At 44.5% G+C, this 25,321-nt stretch overlaps 2 protein-coding genes across 6 annotated transcripts in view; one reads left to right on the top strand and one right to left on the bottom strand.

Moving 5' to 3' along the window:
- Positions 1-16,869, top strand: part of GRIN3A (glutamate ionotropic receptor NMDA type subunit 3A) — a 170,052-nt gene extending 153,183 nt beyond the window's left edge. The window contains exons 7-9 of the mRNA XM_042912479.1: positions 7,942-8,106; positions 10,161-10,237; positions 14,930-16,869. Coding sequence (XP_042768413.1) covers positions 7,942-8,106; positions 10,161-10,237; positions 14,930-15,272 — 585 coding nt within the window. The 3' untranslated portion in view covers positions 15,273-16,869. The remainder of the gene's footprint in view (positions 1-7,941; positions 8,107-10,160; positions 10,238-14,929) is intronic.
- A 4,111-nt stretch (positions 16,870-20,980) lies between these two features.
- Positions 20,981-25,321, bottom strand: part of RNF20 (ring finger protein 20) — a 29,383-nt gene continuing 25,042 nt past the window's right edge. For all 5 annotated transcript variants that reach the window (XM_042912837.1, XM_042912840.1, XM_042912839.1 and 2 more), the window contains 2 exons: positions 24,645-24,746; positions 20,981-24,160 (listed from right to left, as the gene is read on the bottom strand). In XM_042912837.1, the coding sequence (XP_042768771.1) occupies positions 23,984-24,160; positions 24,645-24,746 (279 nt within the window). In that variant the 3' untranslated portion in view covers positions 20,981-23,983. The remainder of the gene's footprint in view (positions 24,161-24,644; positions 24,747-25,321) is intronic.

Below are 25,321 nucleotides of genomic sequence, written 5' to 3'. Positions count from 1 at the left end.
TAGGGGCTGTTCTTATGAAAGAAAATCGAAAGGGGCACTTGAGTGGCTCAGTCTGTTAAGCGTCCGACTCTTGGTTGCAGCTTAGGTCATGATCTCATGGTTTGCGAATTCAAGCCCCACATCTAGGCTAGCTCTGTGCTGACAGTGTGGAGCCTGCTTGGGATTCTCGCTCTCCCTCCCCTGCTTGCTCTCTCTGTCTCTCTCTCAAAAAATAAATTAAAAAAAAAATTTTTAAGAACAACGAAAATTATTGTGAATACCAGGATTGGATTTTGCAGACTCAAAGAGGAGACCATGCAAAGTTTAAAGCACTAAATCACTGAAATATGAAATGATCTCCCCTGGTTCTTGCAGTTATTTTGCTCTGAAAGAAGCATATTTACAAGGTGTTGGAAATCATGAGAGTAATCACTAAGTTTCTTTTCAGATATATACTGTATTTAATAAGCTATTTATTGAGCACCTACTATACACTGAGCTTTTGGAGGCAGAGAAAAGCAAAGCCTCACCCTGTCAGAGAAATCAGCCTAGAACAGGCTCACCCATTCATTTCAGGGTTCTGCATGAGAAATAAAGTCTATATCAAGAGAGGTTGTATTTGTACCTCAGAGCTAGAGGAGCTTAATCCTTTAAGCAGTCTGTCAGCTCAGATTCTTTGGTTGCAAGCAACAGATTAATTTAAAGCAAGGGGAAAAGAAGAGATTATCAAAAGAATAGCGGGGAACTCGATGTTTTGGAGTAAGAAAGAGAGTAACTGATGATGCCTCTGGAGCCATGGGATTCAAGGGATATTAGTGGCAGGAAATAGGGGCCTATGCCTTTGAGGCACTGACATTGGAAATGACTCAGCCTCACCCACTTTCGATGCCAAAAGTCTCTGCTTCAAATGCAAATTGGTTTTACCTTGGGTCACATGCTTGGCATTAGGGGGCCAAAGAACAGGGAATCTGTGATTGGTAGACCCACCAAAACTACATGAAGGGAATAAAATCAGTACAATATACACAAGCCAGCTAAAATTATTACATTCTGTCTCCAATTTTTTACTTTTTTAATTGTAAATATATTTCCCCCCAGTGAGGTCCCCAGAGTGATGAATGATGAACACTGGCATTAGAAGTCAGGATGGCAAGTTTTCCAAGGTCTCTGGGCCTGTTTTCTTATCTATCAATTGAGAATATCCATCTCTATCTTTCCCTTCACAGAATTATTCTAAAAATCTCCTGAGATATACGAAAGTATTTGGGGTAAAATTTTGTGTACATTTACATTATCAAAAAAAAAAAAAAAGATTCCAGCTTTCATACACTTTCATCCATTCATTCAAAAAATATTAATTGAACACCTAGCAAATGCTAGGCACTGCTCTAGGCAATTAGTGTATGCTCAGAACAAAATGGGCAAAATCCCTGGCCTCTTAGAGCTTACATTCTACTTGAGGAGTGAAATAGGCAATAAACTAATACATATTATCTCAGTAGGGAAAAAGAACAGCGAGGGGGATAGGTTGTATCCAGGAAAGAAAGGGGAGAAGGGCAGGATTTGTCTTTTTAAAAAAATAAAATTTTTTAATGTTTATTCATTTTTGAGAGACAGAGTGTGAGCAGGGGAGGGGCAGAGAGGGAGAGAGAGACACAGAATCCGCAACAGGCTCAAGGCTTGGAGCTGTCAGCAGAGAGCCCGACGCAAGGCTCCAATTCACGAACCGCGAGATCATTACCTGAGCCGAAGTCAGATGCATAACCCGCTGAGCCACCCAGAGGCCCCAAGATTTGTCTTTTTAACCACACGGTTAGGGTAGACTTTACTGATAAATGACATTTGAGTAGAGACTTGCAGAAAATGTGGGGAAGGAACAGTATTGATTGCTGGCTAAAGAGTTATAGGCAGAGAGAACAGAAAATGAAGACCCTCACCTGCTCCATAGACTTAAAGAAGCATGAGAAAGCCCAAGTAGCTAAGCAGAATGAACAAGTGAGAGAAGGATATGAAGTCAGGAAGTGTGGGCCTAAATCATGAAAGGTCGTGTAGACCATTGTAAGGACTCTGATGTTTACTCTATATGAGATGGAATACTGTCACCAGTCATTGAATGACATGGTATTTTGAGGAGGTTAAGCTGAATCCTGTGCAGAAGACAGATTGAGGGGGTCAGGGAATCAAATAGAAGCCTATTTCATTAGGCTAGGTAAGAGATGATGGTGGCATAGACCAGAGTGGCTGGTGGAGGTGGTGGAAAGCCATCAGACTCTGGGTAAACTTTGAAGGTAGGGTCCACCATATTTTCAGCCACACTAGGTATGGAAGGCTAAAGAAAGAGAGGAGTCAAAGATGACTCTAAGGATTTTGGCCTGAGCAATTTCAAGGATGGAGATTCTTTGATGAGAAAGACTATGAGAAGCAGTTTCCAGTGTGTGTGTGGTGGTGGGGGGGGGGGGGCGGGGAGTTAGCTTATTTCAACGTGTTAAGTTTGAGATGTCCATTAGATATCCAAGTAGAGAGACTGAGTAGAGAGTTGGGGAAGATGTAAATGTACAAGTCATTGACATATAGGTAGTATTTAAAGCCAAGAGTCTGGATAGGAAAGTGAACATAGCCAAAGAATCAAAGGCATGCCAACGTTTATGATCAGAAAGGTGGGGAGGGACCAGTAAACAAGACTGAAGTAGAACAAAGGTATCCTTGAAACAGTGAAGAAAATATGTCAAAGAGGATGAAATAATCAATGGTGTCCAACCTGATACATGAATAAGGTGAAAACTGATCTGGCTTTGGCAACGTGGAGGTTATTGATGGCTTCGACAGGAGTCATCGAGGTTATAGGTTGGGACAAAAGGCCTGATTGGAGTGAATCCAAAAGAGAATGAGGACAGAGGACTTGAAAACAAGTATAGACAACTCCTTAGAGGATACAGAAAGTGGTAGTTGTCGTGTGTTGAGAGATGTGCACTGGGGGCTCGGGACTTAGTCACATCTAAGGCAAATGGTGCATGAAATACTTTCAGTGCATTTCCTGCTGGAGGTTTCAGAACTAGTCAGTTATCTAACCAGCTGTCAGATGTTTCAAATGTCCACATCTGAGCAAGACGCAAAGCACAGTTTAGGCAGCAACGAAATTGGTGGTCTTGGCCTCTGTGTATCACTGGGAGCACTGATGGTGTGGGCAGAGACCACTCAGGACATTTGACAGTACAGGCATCTCCCTTTATCTGATTCTAGTCCATTCCTAGAAGTATGTTGGCTAGTGAATTTCCAGATGGTGGGAGTCCTTTCCATTGTTTTAAATGAAAAATGAAAAACAAAAACAAAAAAGGACACAAAGCATTCCCACCTCACCCAAAACCCCAGTCAATTTCTTTAAATTGTCTAAAGCGGTCTTAGACACGTATAAATGTTTAATAGCTTAGACATGATGCATGGATTGTTATAAATGACAATCCATCACCGATTTCTGCATAATATAAAGCATTTAAAATACCGCTTCTTGAAAGCATAATTAGTGGATATTCACAGGTGCAGTATGTGGAGTATGTTTTCCCTCCACAATGCAATGAATTTATACTAACGTAAATACTAAAATAAAATGTTAAAAAAACATAACAAATACAAATAATATCTAGTAAAATAAAATAAGCAAGGCAAATTTTTGAGTGGTTACTTATTGATTAAAGAGGTAGCTCAGTGACATCAGATGGCCTAGACCGAGCATGTGAAAGACTAGGTGAAGCCATGAATGCGTGAGATTTGCCCATGGCTAAATCCTAGGACAGTCTTCTCTCTTTGGCACTGGAGCCCCCAGATGTGTGTGGCTGCAAGCTATCAAATGAAGCTTCAGAAGAAGCAATGGGATGAGGAAAACACGAACCTCATGTCTGTTGGCATTGCCTTGCCGTCACTTATGCGGCTCTTGACAACACACCCCTGGGCCGACTGCACTTCTGAATGATGTCCATACTCCCGTCACTTGCAACCGCCATCATTTTGTCTGCATTGCTTAAATTTATTGTCAAGATTTGACGTTGAATATCCACTGCTTCTCTTCTTCTTCCTCTGGCCAATGTTAAATGTGAAGTTGAGCAAGTTCCACTTTATTAGAAAGAAATTTTTCGCGTGATCTGTGGAGCAGATGCACATAGCTAATGCACAGCACATTCATTCAACATGATCCTGGGAGAACAGCTGAATATCACAACTGCCGCGAGACATCTTATCACTCAGACTCAGACCCAATTTAAACACATTCGGTGATGCTCACAGGAAGATTATAGTGGATTTTCTATTCAGATGGTGGATTTCGAATTAAAATATCTGCAAGTTGTTCTAGGGAATAAATATTAAGAGTTCAGATCACAAGGGATACCTGTAAATGGTGTTCGCTTGAAAAGCAGCACAGGCTTTAGCATCAAACAGTCCTGGATCCATAGCCAGACTCCTTCATTTATTAGCTTGTAAGATCTTGGGTAAGGTAGTTAATCTCTATGAGACTCAGTTTCCTTGAATGTGAAATGGGGATAATAATACTAATAGGGTTATCATAAGGTCATAATATGCATGTATGATGTCTGGCACACACATTAGATGCCCAATAGACGGTAACTATCTGTTAGTCTATTAAATGTATGTGGGTGTAAACAACAGAAATTGAAAGAAAAATGTGTAAAATAAACTGAATATAGCCTATTTGTTATTGAGGCAATAAGAGGAAAAGGAGACCAGTTCTTGTCATGCACAAGAGGGGGAAGCCACGCGTGCAAAGGCAAGATGTGATGTTTCGCCATAAGTTACATTTGTCTCCCTCATCTTGGCAGCAACTTATAAGAAAGCAGTGCCAGTATGTTGAGTGTTTTGCTGAATGTTTGATGATGTTAGTGTTAAAGTTGGAAATGAATTCCACCATTTTATTCTTCTACCGTAGTAGTAACAACTCATTGAATCCTTATATAATAGACATACCATACACATTACAACAGGTCCAGCCCAAGGACTATTTTCAGACACATTCATAATCTACTTTCTGGGGGTCAGCATTATATGGGTGGTCACCACTGGTACAGAGATGTCCCAGGAGAATCCATGGGACCTGTGTAGCTCTCGGGACCTGATACACCTCTTGCCTTTCCTAGACCAGCATTCTTTTATTCCCTAGGGCTGGGCATCTGCCTCAATCTCAGGTGGTCTCCCTAGTCCTGCCTTGTGCTCAAGCTCCTATACATGGGGCGTGCTCTGTGCCCCGGCTCACCTAGAGCCATTACTTCTCCAGGGATCCCAGAAGCTGTCATTGATACAGAGCCATTGCTGCAGGTGCTGTCATGGAAGAAAAAAGACTCCACTGGAGTCTGAAATCCCCAAGCTCTACCTCTGCTGCCCTCAGATGGACTTCCTGGTATACCCAGGAGGCAGACCCATGCCTGAATCACATCTGGCTAGCTATTTATTCAGGATTGGAGGTAGAAATGGAGAGAATGAAAGGAAAACCCCTCAAGAGAATGGGAGGAAAAAGAAGGGGTGCCTGGGTGGCTCAGTCAGTTAAGCATCTGACTCTTGATTTGGGCTCAGGTCATGATCTCATTGTCATGGGATCGAGCCCTGCATTGGGCTCCATGCTGGGCGTGGAGCCTACTTAGGATTCTCTGTCTCCCTCTCCCTCTGCCCCTCCCCAACTCACATGCTCTGTCTCAAAAAAAAAAAAAAAAAGAGAGAGAAAATGGGAGGACACTGACATCAGTCAAGTGAGATGGTTAAGAGTATAGGCTCTGGAGCCAGACTGCCTGGGTTTGAACCCCAGCTCTAACCTTTGCTAGTTATGTGACCTTGGACAAGTTGCTAAGCTATTTTGTTCCTAAGTACCTACCTCATAGGTTGTTATGAATAGTAAGCAAGCTGCTACAGTGATAAAGTGTTCAGAGCTACGCCTTCCACAATTAACTGCTAAATAATTATTGATGATGACAATGATGGTGGTCAAAAGCCCTCAGCAGAGGGATGACACCAGGCTCCTTAGCACTGACATGCTAAGTGGGCCCTGTTTCTCCCTCACGACACACGCCTGCTGCACTCTCCCCCTCAGCCATATTGGTCTGTTTCACAACCTCTTCCACCACTGCACCAGAGGTCACTTCTTTCTCTCCGTTTCTGCCGCCTTCAGAGTGCTTACTTTCCCACCAAGCCTCCACGTTCTACCTCTCTTACTTTAAATCTTATCTCACAAGCCACCTCCTCTACAAAACTGAGGAGACCTGGATCAGCGTACGTATCATGGGGTATAAATATTTGCTTCCTCCCTAGACTCAAGCTGATTAAAGGCAGGGACGTGGGGCGCCTGGGTGGCTCAGTCGGTTAAGCGTCCGACTTCAGCTCAGGTCATGATCTCACAGTCCGTGAGTTCGAGCCCCGCGTCAGGCCCTGTGCTGACAGCTCAGAGCCTGGAACCTGTTTCAGATTCTGTGTCTCCCTCTCTCCCTGACCCTCCCCCATTCATGCTCTGTCTCTCTCTGTCTCAAAAATAAACATTAAAAAAAATAAAATAAAAAAAGACAAACAGGGACATAACCCTCCTGTCTTCATCCCATGGTACTTCAAGAGTGCCTGACATGTAGTAGGCACTCGGTGTGTCAGAAGTCTTTCTTTCTGCAGGATTGACTGTCATCATTGATGTCTGTGACCAAGTAATACCCATTTCATAGAGAATTTGTGAGGATTCTGTTAGATCTCATATGTAAATCACTTAGCAAAGTGCCTGCCCCATATAGTCGTTGTAACTATTGTTATGTAACTGCTGCTGTTTGGTTGTACGGCAGAAAGAGCCCAGTCTTCGCAGCTAAACAAACATGGAATCATAGACCAGCTCTGCCACTTAAAACCTGAAAGGACTTCAGTCCAACTGTCAATTGTGGTTTTAATGCCTATCTCAGTGCAAAAAAGTAAGCAATCAGTAAATATTAGGTCCTTCCTTTTTCTCCTCTCTGGCTGTCTAATTTTGTGACCTGCCTGATTTTACTTCACTTCCCTGGTCCCAGGTCCCTCATCTGTAAAATGAGGACATTGAGGGGTGCCTGGGTGGCTCAGTTGTTTAAGTGACCCACTTTGGCTCAGGTCATGATCTCACAGCTTGTGAGTTCAAGCCCCACATCGGCTCTGTGCTGACAGCTCAGCCTGGAGCCTGCTTTGGATTCTGTGTCTCCCTCTCTCTGCCCTTCCCCTGTGTGCACGCTCTCTCTCTCTCTCTCTCTCTCTCTCTCTCTCAAAAATAAACATTAAAAACAATAAATTAAAAAAAAATAAAATGAGGACATTGAACTAGATGATCTCTATGTTCCTGCCAGATCTAAATGTCAAAATTATCGAATTCATCATCTCTTCCCCTTAAACCTTCTTATTCTGTGTCCCTGAGAAAGGTTCTTTCCTTGATAACTGTTCGGTGCTTTAGTTTATTAAATTGTCTCAATTCTTGGTGTCTCCTGCTCTCTCAGTCTCTCTGTAGTGACTGTGGGGCCTTCCAGACGCAGGAACCATTCATAAAATAGAACTATGTATGAGCAGCTCCCTGGAAAGTGTGCTGCTCAGGAGCCCTTGGTCCTGGCTGGGTTCCTCTCACAACGTGTAGTATGGTGAAGGCTGCCGAGCTCGCAGGGAGGGATGCTCTCCTACTCTGCTTGGGTCCAAGGAAAAAGTATCTGCATCTAAAAACAACCCTAGGGGTGCCTGGTGGCTCAGTCAGTTGAACGTCCGACTTCAGCTCAGGTCATGATCTCATAGTTCGTGAGTTCGAGCCCCGCGTCGGGCTCTGTGCTGACAGCTGTCCCTCTCTCTCTGCCCCTCCCCTGCTCACGGTCTGTCTCTGTCTCATACGTAAATAAAGATTAAAAAAAATGTTTTTTTAAACAAGCCTGGGGCCAGGAGGAGAATCACACTCATGGCCTTTCCTTTCCTACTCTGCCACAGACTTTGCAAATGGGCATCAAACACTTCTCTGGACTCTTCGTGCTGCTGTGCGTCGGATTTGGTCTGTCCATCTTGACCACCATTGGTGAGCACATAGTGTACAGGCTGCTGCTTCCACGAATCAAGAACAAATCTAGGCTGCAGTACTGGCTCCACACCAGCCAGGTGAGTGCCGCGGGTGTCCTGCTCCAGTATTCTTAACTGTCACAGTTCTCAGTGGTGGGAGAGTCCAGAGCCCCGAGTCAGAACGACAGGTGACAAGTTCCCAAGAGACCTAGGGTGGTGTAGACAGTGTAGAAGATGGTGTTCTTCTATCCCATTAATTCACTTTCCCCTTGAATTAGCCTATCCCACAACAACCTGTCCTTTCCTATAAACCTCCACTGTTGCTCACATTGGAAGCAACAGAATTGTTTTGTTTTGTTTTTTATTTAAATTTTTTTTTTTCAACATTTTTTATTTATTTTTGGGACAGAGAGAGACACAGCATGAACGGGGGAGGGGCAGAGAGAGAGGGAGACACAGAATCAGAAACAGGCTCCAGGCTCCGAGCCATCAGCCCAGAGCCTGACGCGGGGCTCGAACTCACGGACCGCGAGATCGTGACCTGGCTGAAGTCGGACGCTTAACCGACTGCGCCACCCAGGCGCCCCGCAACAGAATTGTTTTTAACCTAATTCCACTTAATAGCAACAATCTGAAGAGATGGTGTGAAAGATTTATTTCCTACAGACTCCATTCTAGCTAAAATTGAAACTCATTAACTGAGCTTCGAATCCCTGTTTCCCTTTAGATGAACCCACTGAGCTCTATTCTGTCCCCATTTTCAATGGTCCCAAAGTGCCAAGTCCACTGGTGCCAAGGCAGAGCCACACAGGATCGAAGGCCGGCCGGGTAAGGCAGACACCAGGACACTCATTCACGGAAGGACTGAAACCGCCAGGCCAACAAGCCCTTCAGGCACATTCCCTTGCACAGTGCCCCCTGAAGGCAGCTGGCACGGAGGGCCAAAGTAGAAGAATCCAAAGGGTACTGAGAATCAGAAGGGGAGAGGTCTGGCAGCAGCATCAGCTGACCCCGGTGAGGCAGAGGCCCACGGTGCCATCTTGATCTCCTGCCAAGGGCTCCCTTGGGGCTCCCTCCAGCCTCCTGGGCCTCATTGGGCTGTCAGGCTGCCCAGATGCCAACCTCTCCGTTGTGTTAACACCATCCCCTCCCCTCCCCCCTTTTTTTTGATAAGTCACTGTCATTGGTTTCATCACTTGGAAGAACAGGGTTCCTGCTTCATCCTGGAAAGTATTTGGTCTCCTCAGGAGAACTCCACAGACAAGTTACCTTCATTGTGTGCTAACGTGACTGGCTTCATTCATTCTGAATGCTTGCCTGCTTTGTTTTGGCTGGCAAGCAGTTCAGATTTAAGTTTCTGACTCACCTTTAGCAATTCCACAAGGCCTTTTGCCACACACGTTGTGACAGCTCTTCTTTCTGTCACATACCTTTTTACAACCCAGAGCGTTTTTTTTTAATTTTTTTAAATCTTTATTATTATTTTTGAGAGACAGAGAATGAGCAGGGGAGGGGCAGAGAGAGAGGGAGACACAGAATCCGAAGCAGGCGGCAGGCTCTGAGCTGGTAGCACAGGGCCCGTTGCGGGGCTCAAACCCACGAACCACGAGATCAGGACCTGAGCTGAAGTCGGATACTCAACCGACTAAGCCACCCTGGTGCCCCCAACCCAGAGTGTTTCTAAGCTACCTATCAAATTACTTTTTTCCCTCCAGGTAGTAACAACTTAGAATTTGGTTCTTTTGAGATTTAGGGCTGAAGGTTGTTGATCTGTTTTGGGGCATCCCTGGAAATGTGTTTAAAGAGGCTAAAATAGGGGCGCCTGGGTGGCGCAGTCGGTTAAGCGTCCGACTTCAGCCAGGTCACGATCTCGCGGTCTGTGAGTTTGAGCCCCGCGTCAGGCTCTGGGCTGATGGCTCGGAGCCTGGAGCCTGTTTCCGATTCTGTATCTCCCTCTCTCTCTCTGCCCCTCCCCCGTTCATGCTCTGTCTCTCTCTGTCCCAAAAATAAATAAAAGATGTTGAAAAAAAAAATTGTTTTTAAAAAATAAAGAGGCTAAAATATTAGTAACAACGAGATACACTGTTGAATCTCAGGAGGTACTTTGTCCCAGACTGTGTGTTTCTAATGTGTGAATCTGTTCTTTCTGCCAGAGATTACACAGAGCGCTCAACACATCATTTGTAGAGGAAAAGCAGCAGCGTTTCAAGACTAAACGTGTGGAAAAAAGGTAAGAGACCAGCGCCAGGTGTCTTTATGTTGGTTAAAATAAAAGTGGAGAGATGTTGAGGTGTCTGGGTGGCTCAGTCGGTTAAGCATCCGACTTTGGCTCAAGTCATGATCTCATGGTTCGTGAGCTTGAGCCCCATGTCAGGCTCTGTGCTGACAGTGAGGAGCTTGGAGTCTGCTTCGTACTCTGTATCTCCCTCCCTGTCTCTCTGCCCCTCTCCCACTTGTGCGATTGCTCTCTTGCTCTCTCTCTCAAACATTTAAAAAAATTTCTAAAAGATAATAAAAGTGGAGAGGTGTAACTGAGACTCCCTGCTCCAAGGGGAAATAATGTATAAATAATTCAGATCAAATCAGGACCAAGTTAATGATAGCACCCTCAGTAAAAGTATATGTGATTTCAAACAGAAATAGAACAGAGAATAAAAAATATATCTGTACGTACATGGACACTGAAATACAGTATAGGCAATATATGTCATGGTTAGCAATGAGGCTGTGGTCTCTAAAGTCAAGCGTCTGGATCCAAATCCTGTCACAGACACTTGCTATACATGTGGCCTTGAGCAAGTTACTTATTTAACCTCTTTGTGCTTCAGTGTCCTCATTTGTGATTGTGATAAAAGCAGTACCTACTTCCTAGAGATGCTGTAAGGATTAAATGAGATAATACATGTAAAGCCCTGAAAACAAAGCCATTTTAGCTCTTGTTATCATGCACAGAGTACACATAAGACTTAATTCATGAGTACTGCAGGCAATTCGTTTCACACAGTATTGCCTTTCTGGCATGTTTCTGCTCCCTACTCCTTTCCAGTACTCCTAGGAATATTTGAAATATGCAACAGACATGTTCTGCTTAATCCATTTCCTGGCATTCTTCCTACAAACTCCCTAGAAAAAGCGTCTCGTTAATAGGAAGTAAAAAGCATTAAATGCATTGAGGACATCTGAAAACCGAAGCTTCACACCTTCCCCACATCCAGCCTGGGAATGGCTGTTGTGGCTGAAGACGCCGGTAGCATTTGGCCCAGCTCCTGGCTGGCCTCTGCTGCGTGCTGCCTGGGGCCGCCCACCTCCTTCTTTCTCAGGCCCAGAGGCCTCAGTTCAGGGCACCCCCTCTATGCTCTGGGGCAGAGCTTCAGCTCAAAGTTCAGCTTTCTGGGTAATTTTGAAATCTGCCACTCACACTTCTCATAATAGTGGAGAAGGAAAAAGGGGTAAAAAAGCATTTTTTTTCATCGTTTGTACCTCCTCTGGGCCTGCTGCCATCCCATTGTCTCCAGTTTGCATCTAGTTTGTCAGAATCCTTTCTGTTATCTCTCGGAGCCCCTCTTTCCAGTCAGTGAGCACCTCCCACCCTCTCAGTCTGTGGTATTCCTGGATCATATTGCAGCCCTGTCAGCGACAAGCTGTAGACTAATCAGGTCACAGCTGTTCTATGTCATGTTACATAGGCTTTTTTTTCTGTAATTATTTTTAACACAAATTTTTTAACCAGAGGAACACAAGAAGCATAGCAGCAAAGACAGTATCTCATGACAAAGCATTTGTTTACCAGCCACAATAGAAACAGGAAGCCCAGTGATCCCATTTCCAACCGTGATGTGATCCCTAGTCACCTCTCTCTCACCTCAGTTGAGAACCAAATGTGTCTTCCACTCAATGGATCCATTTTTCTTGGCAGATTCCCTTTTGGATCCCCTTATTTTGAGGAGCTAAGACAAAACACGCCCTCATGGCCTATCCTGGGCCCACGCTTGCTGTGCCGCCTCCCTACAGCCCGACACCCGGCTGTACGTAACCTTTCAGATGCCGTGAGTGTTTGAGGTCCCCCCAGCTGTCACGTCTCCTCGGAATGGTCTCATGGAGTACTGAACTTCAGTGTCACATAATTGGTCTGTGGAAGCTCGTTTTGCTCATTTTTAGTGTCAGATGCAGTTCACCCACAGGTCACATTACACTCTAAGGCTGAGGAAGGTTCAATACAAAACATAACCTAAACCCTGTAGAGGCTTCCAATTAGACACCAGTATCTGTCATCTTCTATTCATAGGGAGCCCAGAGCCACATGTCGATTACCAGCGCACTTGTAAATGCTGGCAACCAGACTTTGTCATGGAAGCCAGCTTTTGCTTATTCTTCTGTATTATATATACTCCCAGATATACATACAAAGCTCTGGAGAAAACCACATGGGCTATCTCTACTTACCTGATTTCTGTGGTTGCCCAGACATACCAGGAGCATTTGCAGACACACTTCTCCTAGGTTTTCCTTAGGAATCATTCTGTGGTCCCAGAGTTAGGTCTGTTGGGTTGAAAACGCTTTCCCTCTTTTCTTGGAAGAATATCTATGCAAATGCCTGTGTCTGCTACACCTTGGCGTCCCTCCAGTGTGCCCCATATTTATTGAATGAATAAAACAATAAATTAGTGGGTGAATGCAGATGAGTATGGCCCCAAGGACCGGGGATGGTGGATTGTGTGCCTACCTGCTGGAGAATGAAGATTTGAGTTAAAAAAGAAAGATAGGTGAACAAATTACTAACATGTGGATTTGAGGAAAGGCTTAAAGAAATTCTGGGCCATGATATGAAAGTAGATGTTGTTCCTTTTCTATTTAAAGCAGAGAAAAAAAGTAGATATTGCAAGAGACTACGCCTAGTCTTTGGTTTATTGAACCTGGGATTTCATGTAAGTTTTGGTTTATACTTCACCCCACTGGGTCTCCAATACACCCCCATTTCCCCTTTCTCCTCACCCCCAGATACACGAAAACTGTAAACCAGAGGAGACGGTCTTGGAATTTCTCAAATTCAGTTGGAAAAGATTTGAAGGAAAAATTCAAGGGAACCGTAGGGCTGGAAGTAAAATTGTAACTGCACGTCTGATCTAGGTGTAAAGCCGGTGGAGCTGTTTCACAGCCCAGGACCCTTGAAAGCTAAGCTCTGGTGCCACCTGCTCATTGATATGAGACTTAGATGATGAGTAATGTAAAGGAACCGCAGGGTAGTTTGGAATTTATTTTAATGGCTTGGGGCCTGTATCTCTTAATTTTTGCTGTGTAAGAAAATTATCTCTAACTTTTTTACAACAACAGCAAGTTGCTTAGTAATCTGTGGGTCAGCTGTGCAGTTTCCTGATCTGGGCCAGACTTGGCTGAGCTTGGTTACATTTGCTCATATGTCTGCAGCCAGCTTGTGGAGAGGGGAAAAGCAGCTAAGCTGGCTGGTCTGTGGCCTCGGCTGGGTCAACTGGGAAGACTGGGGACTCTCTGCACATGATCTGTTATATCAGCAGACTAGTCTGGACTGGTTCCCACTGTAGCAGCAGGGTCTGAGAGGGACCCTCAGTGAAGGTGCACGAGGCTTCTTAAAAGTTTAGGCTTGGAACTGCCACGTGCCATTTCTGCTATTTTCTGTTGCCAAAACAAGTCATGAAACCAGACTACATTCAAGGGGGAGGGAAAGCCAGACTTCCCCCCCTGCCCTTGAATCCCCCTTGATAAAGATGAGCTGCAAAGTCACATTACAGAGGGACATGGATGGAAAGGAGGAACAAAGGATTGTGACCATTTTTGCAGTCTACCACAGGGCAAGATGAAACAGAATCATCCTATTAAGCCCTTGTGTTTCTGTACTCATCCATGTAACTGAATCAAGACTTTATTACCCCTCCCTGTTCCCCTGCCTCTGGAGGTCCTCCCCTTCTTCTGGAAAGTAAGAATCCAGAAATAAAGTCTTGATTCAGTTACATGGATGGGAACAAAAACACAAGGACTTTATAATAGAGTGTTTCTACTTAGGTTTGCCCTGTGGTAGATTGCAAAAGTGGTCATAACCCTCCTCCTCCCCCCCACCGTCCTCCTCCCCGGCTAGAAGAAATTAGAAGCTATCCTGCTTAGGGCTCCAGTCTGTTCTTGAAGCAAGAAACTCTTCTCATTGCATCTGTCAGTGGATTTCAGGCACCAAATCCTCCTCCTCTTGTGCCTGGCCGACAGTAACTCTTCCTGTCTACAGCCATCTCTGAGATGGGGTAGTTGGTTTGATGGAAGCCTATAGGAGGATTGTGAATCTATTCCTATTGACTTTTATTCCAGCAAGAATTTGAGGCTTTCTTGGGGTTTCTTTTTAAGCTTCAGACCCGAGCTGTCATTCTCAGCCCATGTAAAGTCATCCCTCTAATGGAAAACTTTTTGCTGAAACCTGCAGCTTGTATGTTTTTATTCCCCTCAAACTCTAGTAAACATCAGAGTAGTCCTGTGGGACTAAGGATGAGCCGTTTGATAGTATCGATGCTTCGAGTCCAACAGATTCTCACTTTTCCTAAAGCACCATCTTTATGGCCAGAGAATGTTTCAAGGCACTGCTGCTCTCTGAGCCTCACCAGCAGGAAGGGACTGGAAAGACATCCAAGGTACTTCATAAAATATGCCACACCCTGGTCCATCAGCCCTCCAGCTGACACACCCATTCCGATTTGCTAAGACCTTGAACTGCAGTTGAAAAAGAACTGTATTGACTCTTTTTGTCCCTGTGCCACTCCAGCAGGAATCTGTCCCTGGCTTTGTGGCTTCACCTCTGAATGCATAACCAGCTCCACGGCTGCAGTTTGAAATGGCCAACAGTCGGGGGACAGCACTCTAAGAGCTGCAGAATGGAAGGTAAATCTGATGTGTCTTTGTTTCCTAGGTCCAATGTGGGACCCCGTCAGCATTCCAGTGTGTGGAATACTTCCAGTCTGAGTCATGACAACCGGCGGAAATACATCTTTAGTGACGAAGGAGGACAAAACCAGCTGGGCATCCAGGCCCACCAGGACATCCCACTCCCTCCGAGAAGAAGAGAGCTCCCTGCCTCACTGACCACCAATGGAAAGGCGGACTCCCTAAATGGAGCTCGGAACTCAGTGATGCAGGAACTCTCAGAGCTCGAGAAGCAGATTCAGGTGATCCGGCAGGAGCTGCAGCTGGCTGTGAGCAGGAAAACGGAGCTGGAAGAGTATCAAAGGACAAACCGGACTTGTGAGTCCTAGGTGACCGTGCTGCTCCCCTTCTCAGTTCCTGGCATTCCTCTGAGCCCTTGAGACACTTTGTAATGCTCTTTTGTAACTACTGACACAAGTATGGGGAAGGTGAGGTCTAAGTCTTCTTAGAGGTCAAGTCTGCTCATCCCATAGCCTAAAACGCAACCACAGCTCTTCAGAAGCTGACTCTCTAGCTCTCCAGGGTAGGGGTATTTCAAGAGCAGGGATCGTAAATTAAGAGTAAACTGCGTGGTAAAGGGTCTGTAAATGACCGGGCAACCCCAGCTCCTGAAAACCTTTTCATCGGGTGCCACACACATAGTTCTGGGTTTTAGCCCTTTCTCTGCCCTAACACCAACAGGAGATAAAACTGTTCCTCATATCTGGTTTTAATCTTAGTATAGAACAGGATTATCCAGGGTTGGGGCTTTTGATACAAGTCTCCCATCTACATTTGTTCCTACATTCTGAATGTAGAGCCAGACAAGGGCCAGAGAAAGGGCAGTGAGGCGGGTATGTAAAACATTAAGTGAACTCATTAGCATCACAGCAGACCAAGGACTGACTGGATCAGGCAACAGCCATGTTTTTGAGAGGGTCCTGGATCTCCGACACCATCCTGACCCACATTTAGTAGGACTATGAAAGGGGAGAGGGATGTGGTGAGTGAGTGGGAACAGGACAGACAGAAGAGGTGAGTACATTAAAAATGTACACCATGCTGAAGAAAAGCTCCAGGCCAGAAAAGCTCTTTGGCTAAGGAATGAATAGGACTGTACTTCCAATCTAAGCGTCCCCACTAGAGTGTGCCTTTTATAAAGAAAAGCAAAGCACGGATGTGGCCTTAGGATGATACTGGAATATCCCTGCTTATTGCCTGTACGGGACATGTGAGCTGGCACTGTGGGTGAAGTGAAAATGCTCTGCAAACCACATTCCAGGCCATTTTCAAATCAGCACTTGTCTCAGCTCTAGGAATCCCAAAATCAAACCTCCCCTGCAAACACCAAGCTTTAACATTTGGGACTGTCCCCTGTGTTGTCCAGAGCTATATTGGTCACTACCCAGTCCGTCTCCCAGCCCCACACCCACTCATCCCTGAGGGGCTGTGACCAGGTGTGGTCCCTCCCTTCTCCCCCAGGCCCCACCCAATGCCCCGAGAAAGTGATACCAGTACCCTGGCTTCCCCTCTGTGCCGGCATCCATGTCCTGGTTGCCATGATGTGGACATGCGTGCAGGAAGGGAAAGTCCTGGCCAACTACGGAACATCAGTTCCCAGGGCTAGTGGAGGTAGGAAGCATCTAGGAACCCATTAGAACGTGATTGCCAGGGCCTTCCCCCAGCAGATGGGGTGAGCTGGGGAGTCTGGAGGTGAGCTCAGAAACCTACTTCTTAACGAACTCTCCCAGGTGATGGACAGGTGTGATCCAACAATTACTTTTCAAGAAACACTTCAAGAAGTATGGCTGCTCCAGGCCCGGGGAGAAGTAAGAGCCTTTTTGAGTTTATGTTGCAGCACACAGCTGCTGACTGACCTTCCATACAGCCACTTCCACCCCAGGGCACCATTCAGGACTAGACTTCTTTACTTACCAGTTATTTTGCTCCGCCCTCATATCAAATGGAACGCCCACAATGAATTCACAGCACTGTCCCAAAGCACGGTGCTCTGTAACAGCTGCCCATCATTGGAAAGGCTCCTCAATCACAAACTTTCTCCTGTGTTTCCGCCAAGCACTACCCAGTCCCCAGGGAAAGATAATTCCTTAAGCTGTAATTAGATAACACTTTAGTTAATTGTCCGAGAAAGCCCTGGGGTGGATGTAGGCACAGAGATACTGATGAGAGAGGTGGGAAGGTTCTAGTTGGACTTCAGCCTCACAGATGAAACAGAACGGGGAGCCCTGGAAACAGAAAGGACAATTCTGCTTTGAAATGCCCTATCCTCCCATGTTCTCGCCCCAGGCCCAGAAATAGGTTTGCAACTGTCTTTGGAAAATTATGCCTGGTAGCCATCCCCACCCATCTGCAACAGCTGACGATGCTGTAGACTCTTGCCATCATGCTCTGCACTCCCCAGACCTCTGCGCGGCCTGGAAGGCTGATGTACAGGTGTACCTCAACTCACGTAACAGCCATGCTCCTAATGTACATAGACATTTTTATAACTCAGCTCATATTCTGACTGTCCTTGAGAAGCTGGCTATTTAAAGGAACCCAGAGGTGAATTCTTTTGTAAAAAATCCTTTTGTAATGCAATTAATTACCCCCTAACGTATCTGTTTTGTAAGTTTGGATTTTTGTATAACGGGTTTACCTTAAGCTTCTCTCCTGGGGCGTTCTGAGCAGTGGTAACATGCCAGACGGCCCTGCCTATCCACAAAGTAGATGGCCAGTGCACAGCTTCTCGAATATCTTCTGAGGAACTTGGCCAAAACGGTGGCCAGGATGTGGCAAGCAGCAGCAGGGGCTGAAAGCAGGCTTACTGCTGTCAGCATTGCTTAAAATGCTTCCATTTTCTGGATAAAAAGAAACAGCGTAATTGCTTGTGGTGAGATGAAGCTGTCTTAAGTAGCAATGATTGTTTTTTATCGGTAGTAATTGAACAGTGTTTTGCAATGTGTGAAACAGTGTGTTGTGTTTTATAGAGTTCATGAAATGGAGGGTCCTTTGAAAACCCTCCTTTCTGTTCTCCACCTCTGTTCTTTCAGCTCCCCTTAGGCTCAGAAAACACAAAGATCAAAATCTTCAGGTGGAGGGTGGTATTTTAATAAGGAAAAAAGATCAGGGATGCTACCTTGCCTCCTCTTCTGGGCTTCTGTTTCATGAGATCAGGAAGGCCCGTTCTTTTCCAATCCAAGCTCTGGTGTGGTGAAACCTGGAACATGACAGCCTGATTGTGTTACACACCCCATCCCATGTCCCAAGGGGAAATTCCTCTGGCACAGGAAGCACACAGTCAAGTACGACGGGGTGATCAGGGGTGATCAGGAACTGATAGGGCTACACTTTGGTTCCTGTCAATAATAATAAGGGCCTCAGAGTGTGGATGCCTCGAGGTGGAGAGGCAAGGGGATCCTTCCAGCCATTAAAGAGGAGTTGGAAGAATGGGAAGACAAGTGAGGCAGCCACAGGGATACAACCAGTTGAGCTCTTCAACATGCCTGGAGGGGACTCTCCATTATTCATGGATCCTGCTGTTGCACAAGCCCTATCTGGGAGCTTCCGCTTCTGTGCCAACCAGAGCAGCCACCAAGTAAAACTGAGCCATGTCTTCCAGGCTGGGGGCTTCCAGTGTTGGTGCTGGGTCTAACAAAGTCTTGGAGCTAACACGCACGTCCTAGGTGTGGATAAAGAATGAAGGGGAAAGAAAGTAGTTTAGAGCCTCTCTTCCTCCCAACTCATTTTTGATAGGCAAACCAGAAAATCCTGTAGTCACGGAAAGAACCGCTTCACGACCTGCTCTGTTGAGTTGTTCCTTTCTTCACCCACCAACACCACCCATCTAATCCAGGACTCCTTCACTTTTTCAGTTTAGTCCCCAATCGTTTTATGAAAATAACGTATTTAGAAGTATTTTCTTAAGGTTTGTAAAGAGTGCATTGTGTCTTCATTGTACTGTGTGTGCAATCGCTCCGCTCCAGGAAGAATTGAAATGCTGTCTCGTGAGCATGAAGTGAACAGGCTGTTTTGCTCCAGCCACTTTTCTTGTACAATCATGTGGATGGACTAGATGTCCTCAGGTCTTTTCCATCTTCAGTTTCTATGACTGTGGAATAAATGTTCAGATAGAAACTTCATTTTCCAATGTACTGCTGGCATTATCTTTGGGGATTCAAATACGGGCATGGTACCAGCCCCTTCCTCATAGGAGACCCAATCATGCTGTGATTTATACATTTACTTAGTTGAGATAACATGGTCCCAAAACATACTGAGAAAACTCAGAGCCCGGGCATCACAAAGTAGAATCGAAGTGACTTCGTCTGAAAGACATTCTAGGAAATTCCACAACATTGAGAGATCTCTAAAAAATTCTGCCCGGACCACCCTCATGTGGTAATTCAACAGCCTTCTGCTTGTTAAACAGCCAAGTGCTAGAGACACAGCAGTGAGTAAGATGGGCATGCTCTGTAAGCTCGAAGACCTTCTCATAATCTGCCCTTTTCCCTACCTATAAACAGACAATACTGTCATAGCTAACATTTACTGAGCACTTATTTAATCTTCGTTAGAACCCCATGGCACAGGTTCTCTAGACCTAGTCTAAAGTAGATAAACTCCATGGGGCCCCTGGGTGGCTCAGTTGGTTAAGCACCCGACTTCAGCTCAGGTCATGATCTCATGGTGCGTGGGTTCAAGCCCTGCATCGGGCTCTCTGCCCCTCCCCCACTCATGCTCTGTTTCTGTCTCAAAAATACACAAAAAAAATTAAAGTAAACTCCATTTTACAGATGGCAAAACTACAACTCAGGGCATTATGGAAGTTGCCCAAGGTCACACAGCTAGTGAGAGTAGTGGCAGGATGAGACTGACACACAGGTGGTACAATTCCAGAACAGCCATTGTCCATTGCCAGGATTCTGATCATTGCCTTACAACTCCTCTCCTTCCTCCAACCCCCGTTCAGTCTGCCACAGCTCCCCCAGCCCCTGCCCCAGCCTGGTCCCCAGCTCCACAGAAAAGGAAGCCGATGCACTAACTGCACCACTGAACTCAACACTGTAGCCCCCGAGGCTCAAAGAAACAGCTGTTTTAGGCATCTCTGGCTTTCTGGCCCAACCGAGAACTGGTACAAATACAGCTGAAAATCAGGCAGCAGTCCCACAGCCTCAGGCACTCTGCAGTTTGTGACACACCCCACACTTTTCGTGGCTGGCAACCTTGCCATCATGAACCTGCTAGCAGGATGCATTCTTCACACACATTCTTTGGGAATATAACCAAGCTGAATATCATACAAATACAAATCTTTGGCAATCTAATTCAACCACCAGCTTACCCAAGGTTGTTTTGCATCATTCAGTCATTCATTGGATGCGTATTTTGAGCCAGATGTTGTGCTAGCTGCTGGAAAGAGAAAGATAAACAGCAGATTCTGACCCCACAGAGCTCAGTCCAGTGGGGAGATACTGGCAAAACAATGTGGCGTATATTCTGATAAATGCACATCAGGTACCATGGAGACAAAAACACTTACCGTGTGTGTGTGTGTGTGTGTGTGTGTGTGTGTGTGTGTAAAGCAGAGAGGAAGCAAGCACTCTCCCATCTCTTCTTGTTAGGGCACTAATCCCAGCATGAGAGTTCAACACTAAGACCTAATTACCTCCCCCAAACCCCATATCCAGATACCATCACATTGAGGATTAGGGTTTTAATACATGAATTTTGGGGGTACACATTCAGTCCACAGCAGAGACCTAGCTAAGACTTTTTTAATGTTAGCGTATTTAAAACTTTGTCTTCCTTGGGGCACCTGGGTGGTTGTCAGCTAAGCGTCCGACTCTTGATTTCAGTTCAGGTCATGATCTCATGGTTTATGGGATCAAGCCCCACACTGGACTCTGTGCTGTGAGCGTGGGATTCTCTCTCCCTCTCTCTCTCTCTCTGCTCTTTACCCACTTATGCGCACTCTCGCTCTCTCAAAATAAACTTAAAAAAAAAAAAAAGATAAATATACTAGGTTCGTGTATGTCTTCAAAAAGACTAAGGAGACTCAAAGTATTTTAATTTATTATCTTCCTGATAACATGCACTCTTATTTGTACAGGTCTCCACTTAGGGTAAAAGAAAACAGAGGTCTGATTGCCACATTTTGATTCTGCTATTACTACTAAACTGAGTGGCCCTGGGACCGGTTTCCTCCTCTTTAAAATAAGGACATAGTTTATTTAAAGTTCCTTTCAGCTCCCACATCCTATCTTTCCAATCATTCTACTCCATAGAGTTTAGTAACCTGGAATCCTCAGAGCATAGCATTATTTTATTAATGCAAATGTACTGCTTCCAACTTTATCTATAATTTCCCTCAAAACAAGACTAAACCTACAAAAGACACCCTAGCTATCATGGGTTATCTTGAACAGAGGTAGTAGTTTTAGAATTCATAATAATTCCTTTTGTTATCACTACAAAAGGAAATTTAAAATATAGTAATATATTTTAGGAAAATCAAATTTGAAGAGTAACTTCAATATATGAGGAAAAATTGTTTCCACTTGGACGGTGAAAAAACGTGAGTAGGGTTTGAATTACACATTGGTCCAATTCAGCAGACTTCAGAGGACCTGTTAGCAGAAGCAAGGAGCTGAATTAACCTACCACGTGGACCTTCCTGGAGTGCTGTGTGCCAGGCCCTCTGCTGGGGACTGGGAACTACGTTAAGACACTGTTCTTTCCATGTCCTTATTTTACTATCTGTGAAGTATGCTACAAATAAGACCTTGATATCTACCATTAGGAAGAGACCAAACTTGGACAGAAACCTCCAGAAAGTAAAGCTCAATTTTTCTTTGTGGTGGGACGATTACAGATCCAGGAAATGTTGAGGTTACTTCTACACCAGGGGTTTCCTACTGTGTAAACCAATCCAACATGCACACCACCCACCAGTGTCTACATCCTCTCAATGTAGCTGTCTTATTGTCTCAAGTCAGGCTTCATGGTTAACAAGTAGTCGAAATTTTTCTGCAGACTCACTGGTACTTGGCTTTATCTATCAATTGACAGTCCTCAACAAAATTAAAAACCAAAGCATAAAGGCATTCCACACCAGCAAATGACCATGAAACTGATGAGAGCAGCACACAGCTTCCTTCAAGAAGTGAGCATCACCATCCCAGTTAGGTCTAAAAGAAGCCCGATGACCACTTCTCTATTGTCCAGAAGCTCCCCCTGAATCGCCACAATATCAAATCACATTCATTACTCAAGTGACACGCATAGAGTACTACGTGCACAGAACGGCCCTCAAAGGACAAATATGCCTTTGGATCTGGATTGAGATTAAGAAAATAAGGAATCCCAACTGAAATTCATGTACGAATGCCACAACTAGCAGAAATGGCTGAGCACCTTTGAAAAAGATCCCTACAGAAGTTAGAGGGTAAGATGTAAAGACACATGCCTTAAAGCAGATCAACCCAGACTTTGGTCCAAATTACCAAGACAATTTCCAAGATAACAAAGGAAAGTCAAGAAAAAAAAAGAGACCATCCCCCATAAGACCTGAAAAAAGAAAGAGAAGACTCCAGTACTTCTCCAATAATCTTTGAAATTGGCATTCTATTTAGGCATTAAAGAAATTGTCTAAAAAGTTCCTTATGGATCTACAGCAGTAAGTCTGAACTTCTTTGGGATTTGTGAAGTTTCAAAATTCCTTTGAGAATCTGAAAAAAGCTATGAATAATGTATATACAACACAAACAAAATTTTGTATACAATTTATGGGTATCCCTGAAGTCCATTCATTGGCCTCGTCTGTAAAAAGAAGCCAGACTGTCCAAAAACCACCACCATTTTCGATAATTATCTCAAAATGACTATAAGAGCTCTCCATGTTGCCAGGACTTCAAACTAGTTGGGACTAGGCACTCCCTGCTCTTCCCAGCTAAAGGACCTTCCCCTAAACCCAGCTTCCCATGGGACTAGTGGTTTCCTCCACAATGTTCCACAGGCTGCAGTCCCCCAATCCTGGGCAGCCAGCTTTCCTAGCCAAGTGTCATAAACAGTCAATATCCAAACCCAAACCACCTACTGCCCAAGAAAAACACAAACACTAAAGCAAATTGAATCCTGCTTTAATTGAAGCTTATGGAGTATAAAGTCCTACAGAAACATTACAGAGAATCTTCTGGGGAACAGGGATCACAAGAATCCCTGTAGAGAGGCAGATGAGAGTAATTCATGGCTCACCAAGACCTCCCTGTAATCAAGTTCCAGAGTACCCAGAAGATCTCTTCACCATCTCAGTCCTGTTCCCCATCCTCTCCAATCTTGATTTCATTATAAGATAAAAGGGGCGATTGCATTTGAAATTATTCTGGCCTCAAGAAATTTAAAGACCTTTCAATGAGTAGAACATTCAAAACTTAAATAACTTCAACATGGAAACCAGCTGACCTTAACAAGTTACTTTGTTAGTGAATAGGAAATGAACTAAATCATCCTGGACATAATTTCATTAAGGCTTCAAACCATCCAGGAAAAAGCACAATTATACCATTTTATAATCCGAGTCTACAAAAAGTTTACTACCCAAATCAAGAAATGTTTGTGCCCATGGATAGCTTATTTCTAAAAGATCGCCCTCACTCCCCAAAATAGCCATGTGTCTCCACTCTTCTTTGTTCCCTTCTCCATGTCAAGAGTACCAACTTGCTTCTTCAGGAGGAATGCACAATCCACGATTATTTATGCAGTTAAGCCTGAAGAAGAAAATGCTAAAAAATCTAAAAGCAGGAAAGAAACAAGCTGGTGGGGAAGACAAATAAGAGGTTTGTTTCTAATTCATCTAAAACCCAAGACTTGCCTTTACCAGTCCTTTTCCCTGAAGTCATGTAGCTATTAGGGAGGAGAACCTGGACGTACAGTCTGCAAAGGAAAGGTAGTTGACAGATAAACTGCCCGTAGGTGACAGTCAAGGTGAGAAGAGGTAGAGGTTTGATGGTTACTGAATAGGTGCCTGTCTAGCCATTCCCTCTTCTTCTCTTGGCTTGGCTCAACCAATGTAGATGCGATGGAAATCATTGGCACCAAATGCAGCGTTACACTTGGGACATTTGCGCTGACGGGTGTCATAGCGTGTCTTCACACACTCAAAGCAAAACACGTGAAAACACTTGGTAAGTACGGCATCCTTTTTACGCATGTTGCAACATGGACAGGTCAGGCGTGCCTAAAAAAAAAAAAAAAAAAGCCAGAATCTGATCAACTATAAAAGTTTAAATGGCTGTCATATGTAAGCAAACAACCAACCAGGAAACCCACTAACCACTGCCAAGAGTGCCACTTCCCCACACACGTACAGTAAACCTTCCTTGGAGCGCCTGGGTGGCTCAGTCGGTTGAGTGTCCAACCCTTGATTTCAGCTCAGGTCATGATCTCATTGTTCATGAGACCGAGCCCCATGTTGGGCTCTGTGCCTACAGCACAGGGCATGCTTGGGATTCTTCCTCTCCCTCTTTCTGCAGCACCCCCCCCCCCAATCTCTCTCTCAAAATAAATAAACTTTAAAATAATAAACTTTAAAATAAATAAATAAAATAAACCATCCTCTGGTTACCTTCATGTAAAGACCAGTATTTATTCTCCCACTCTATTAGCAGGCCACTTCAGGCCTGGACAAAACACAAAGAAATCACTGAGGCAGTTTTCCCAACCTTGTAATCCTTAATCTCCTCCATCAGGATCTCATCACATTTGGGTACATTGTCTGGTTTCTTTGTGGTCTCCAGCTTCCTTCGAAGTCTAGAGATGTCCTCCTGTGGTAAAACAGCATACCCATTAGACACACTCCCCAAGACCTGCCAATTTTGAGAGAAAATTGCTTCAACTTGAACTTTATGCTGTGGAAAGAAAGGATTTTCTGTCCTTTTCTGTCCAATTATCTTATAGGTATGCAGAGAACTGAACCTAGAACACAAAACCATCATCTTTTGTTCCAGAGCCCAAAACCATAATCTATTAGCAAACCTGAGTTGCACCTAACTATTATCAATTCAGTTCCATAAAAATACAGTCTAAGAATTTAAAAAATTACTAACTTGATAAGTCAATTTTAAGGTAATTAGTTTCAAGCTGAAGGTAGACTGGATTAAAATAATTACAGATATATGGATAAGGATAGGAAGTAAGTCATCATTAGAATCATTTGACATGCCAAATATAGAAAAATTATGGAATTTAAAAATCCTCTAATTTGATACACTGCTACTTTACAAATTTACCAATTCATTCATTTAATAAATATTTATTTCATCCCACCATGACAGGCTCTGGGGATATGACAGTGAAGAAAGCAGACTTGGTCTCTTCACTCAAGGAACTTAACAATCAA

The sequence above is a fragment of the Panthera leo genome, chromosome D4, assembly GCF_018350215.1.
Source record: "Panthera leo isolate Ple1 chromosome D4, P.leo_Ple1_pat1.1, whole genome shotgun sequence".
In the NCBI taxonomy this organism is placed as follows: Eukaryota; Metazoa; Chordata; class Mammalia; order Carnivora; family Felidae; genus Panthera; species Panthera leo.
Note: the sequence above shows the minus strand (reverse complement) of the source record. Positions and strands in the feature narration are given on the sequence as shown.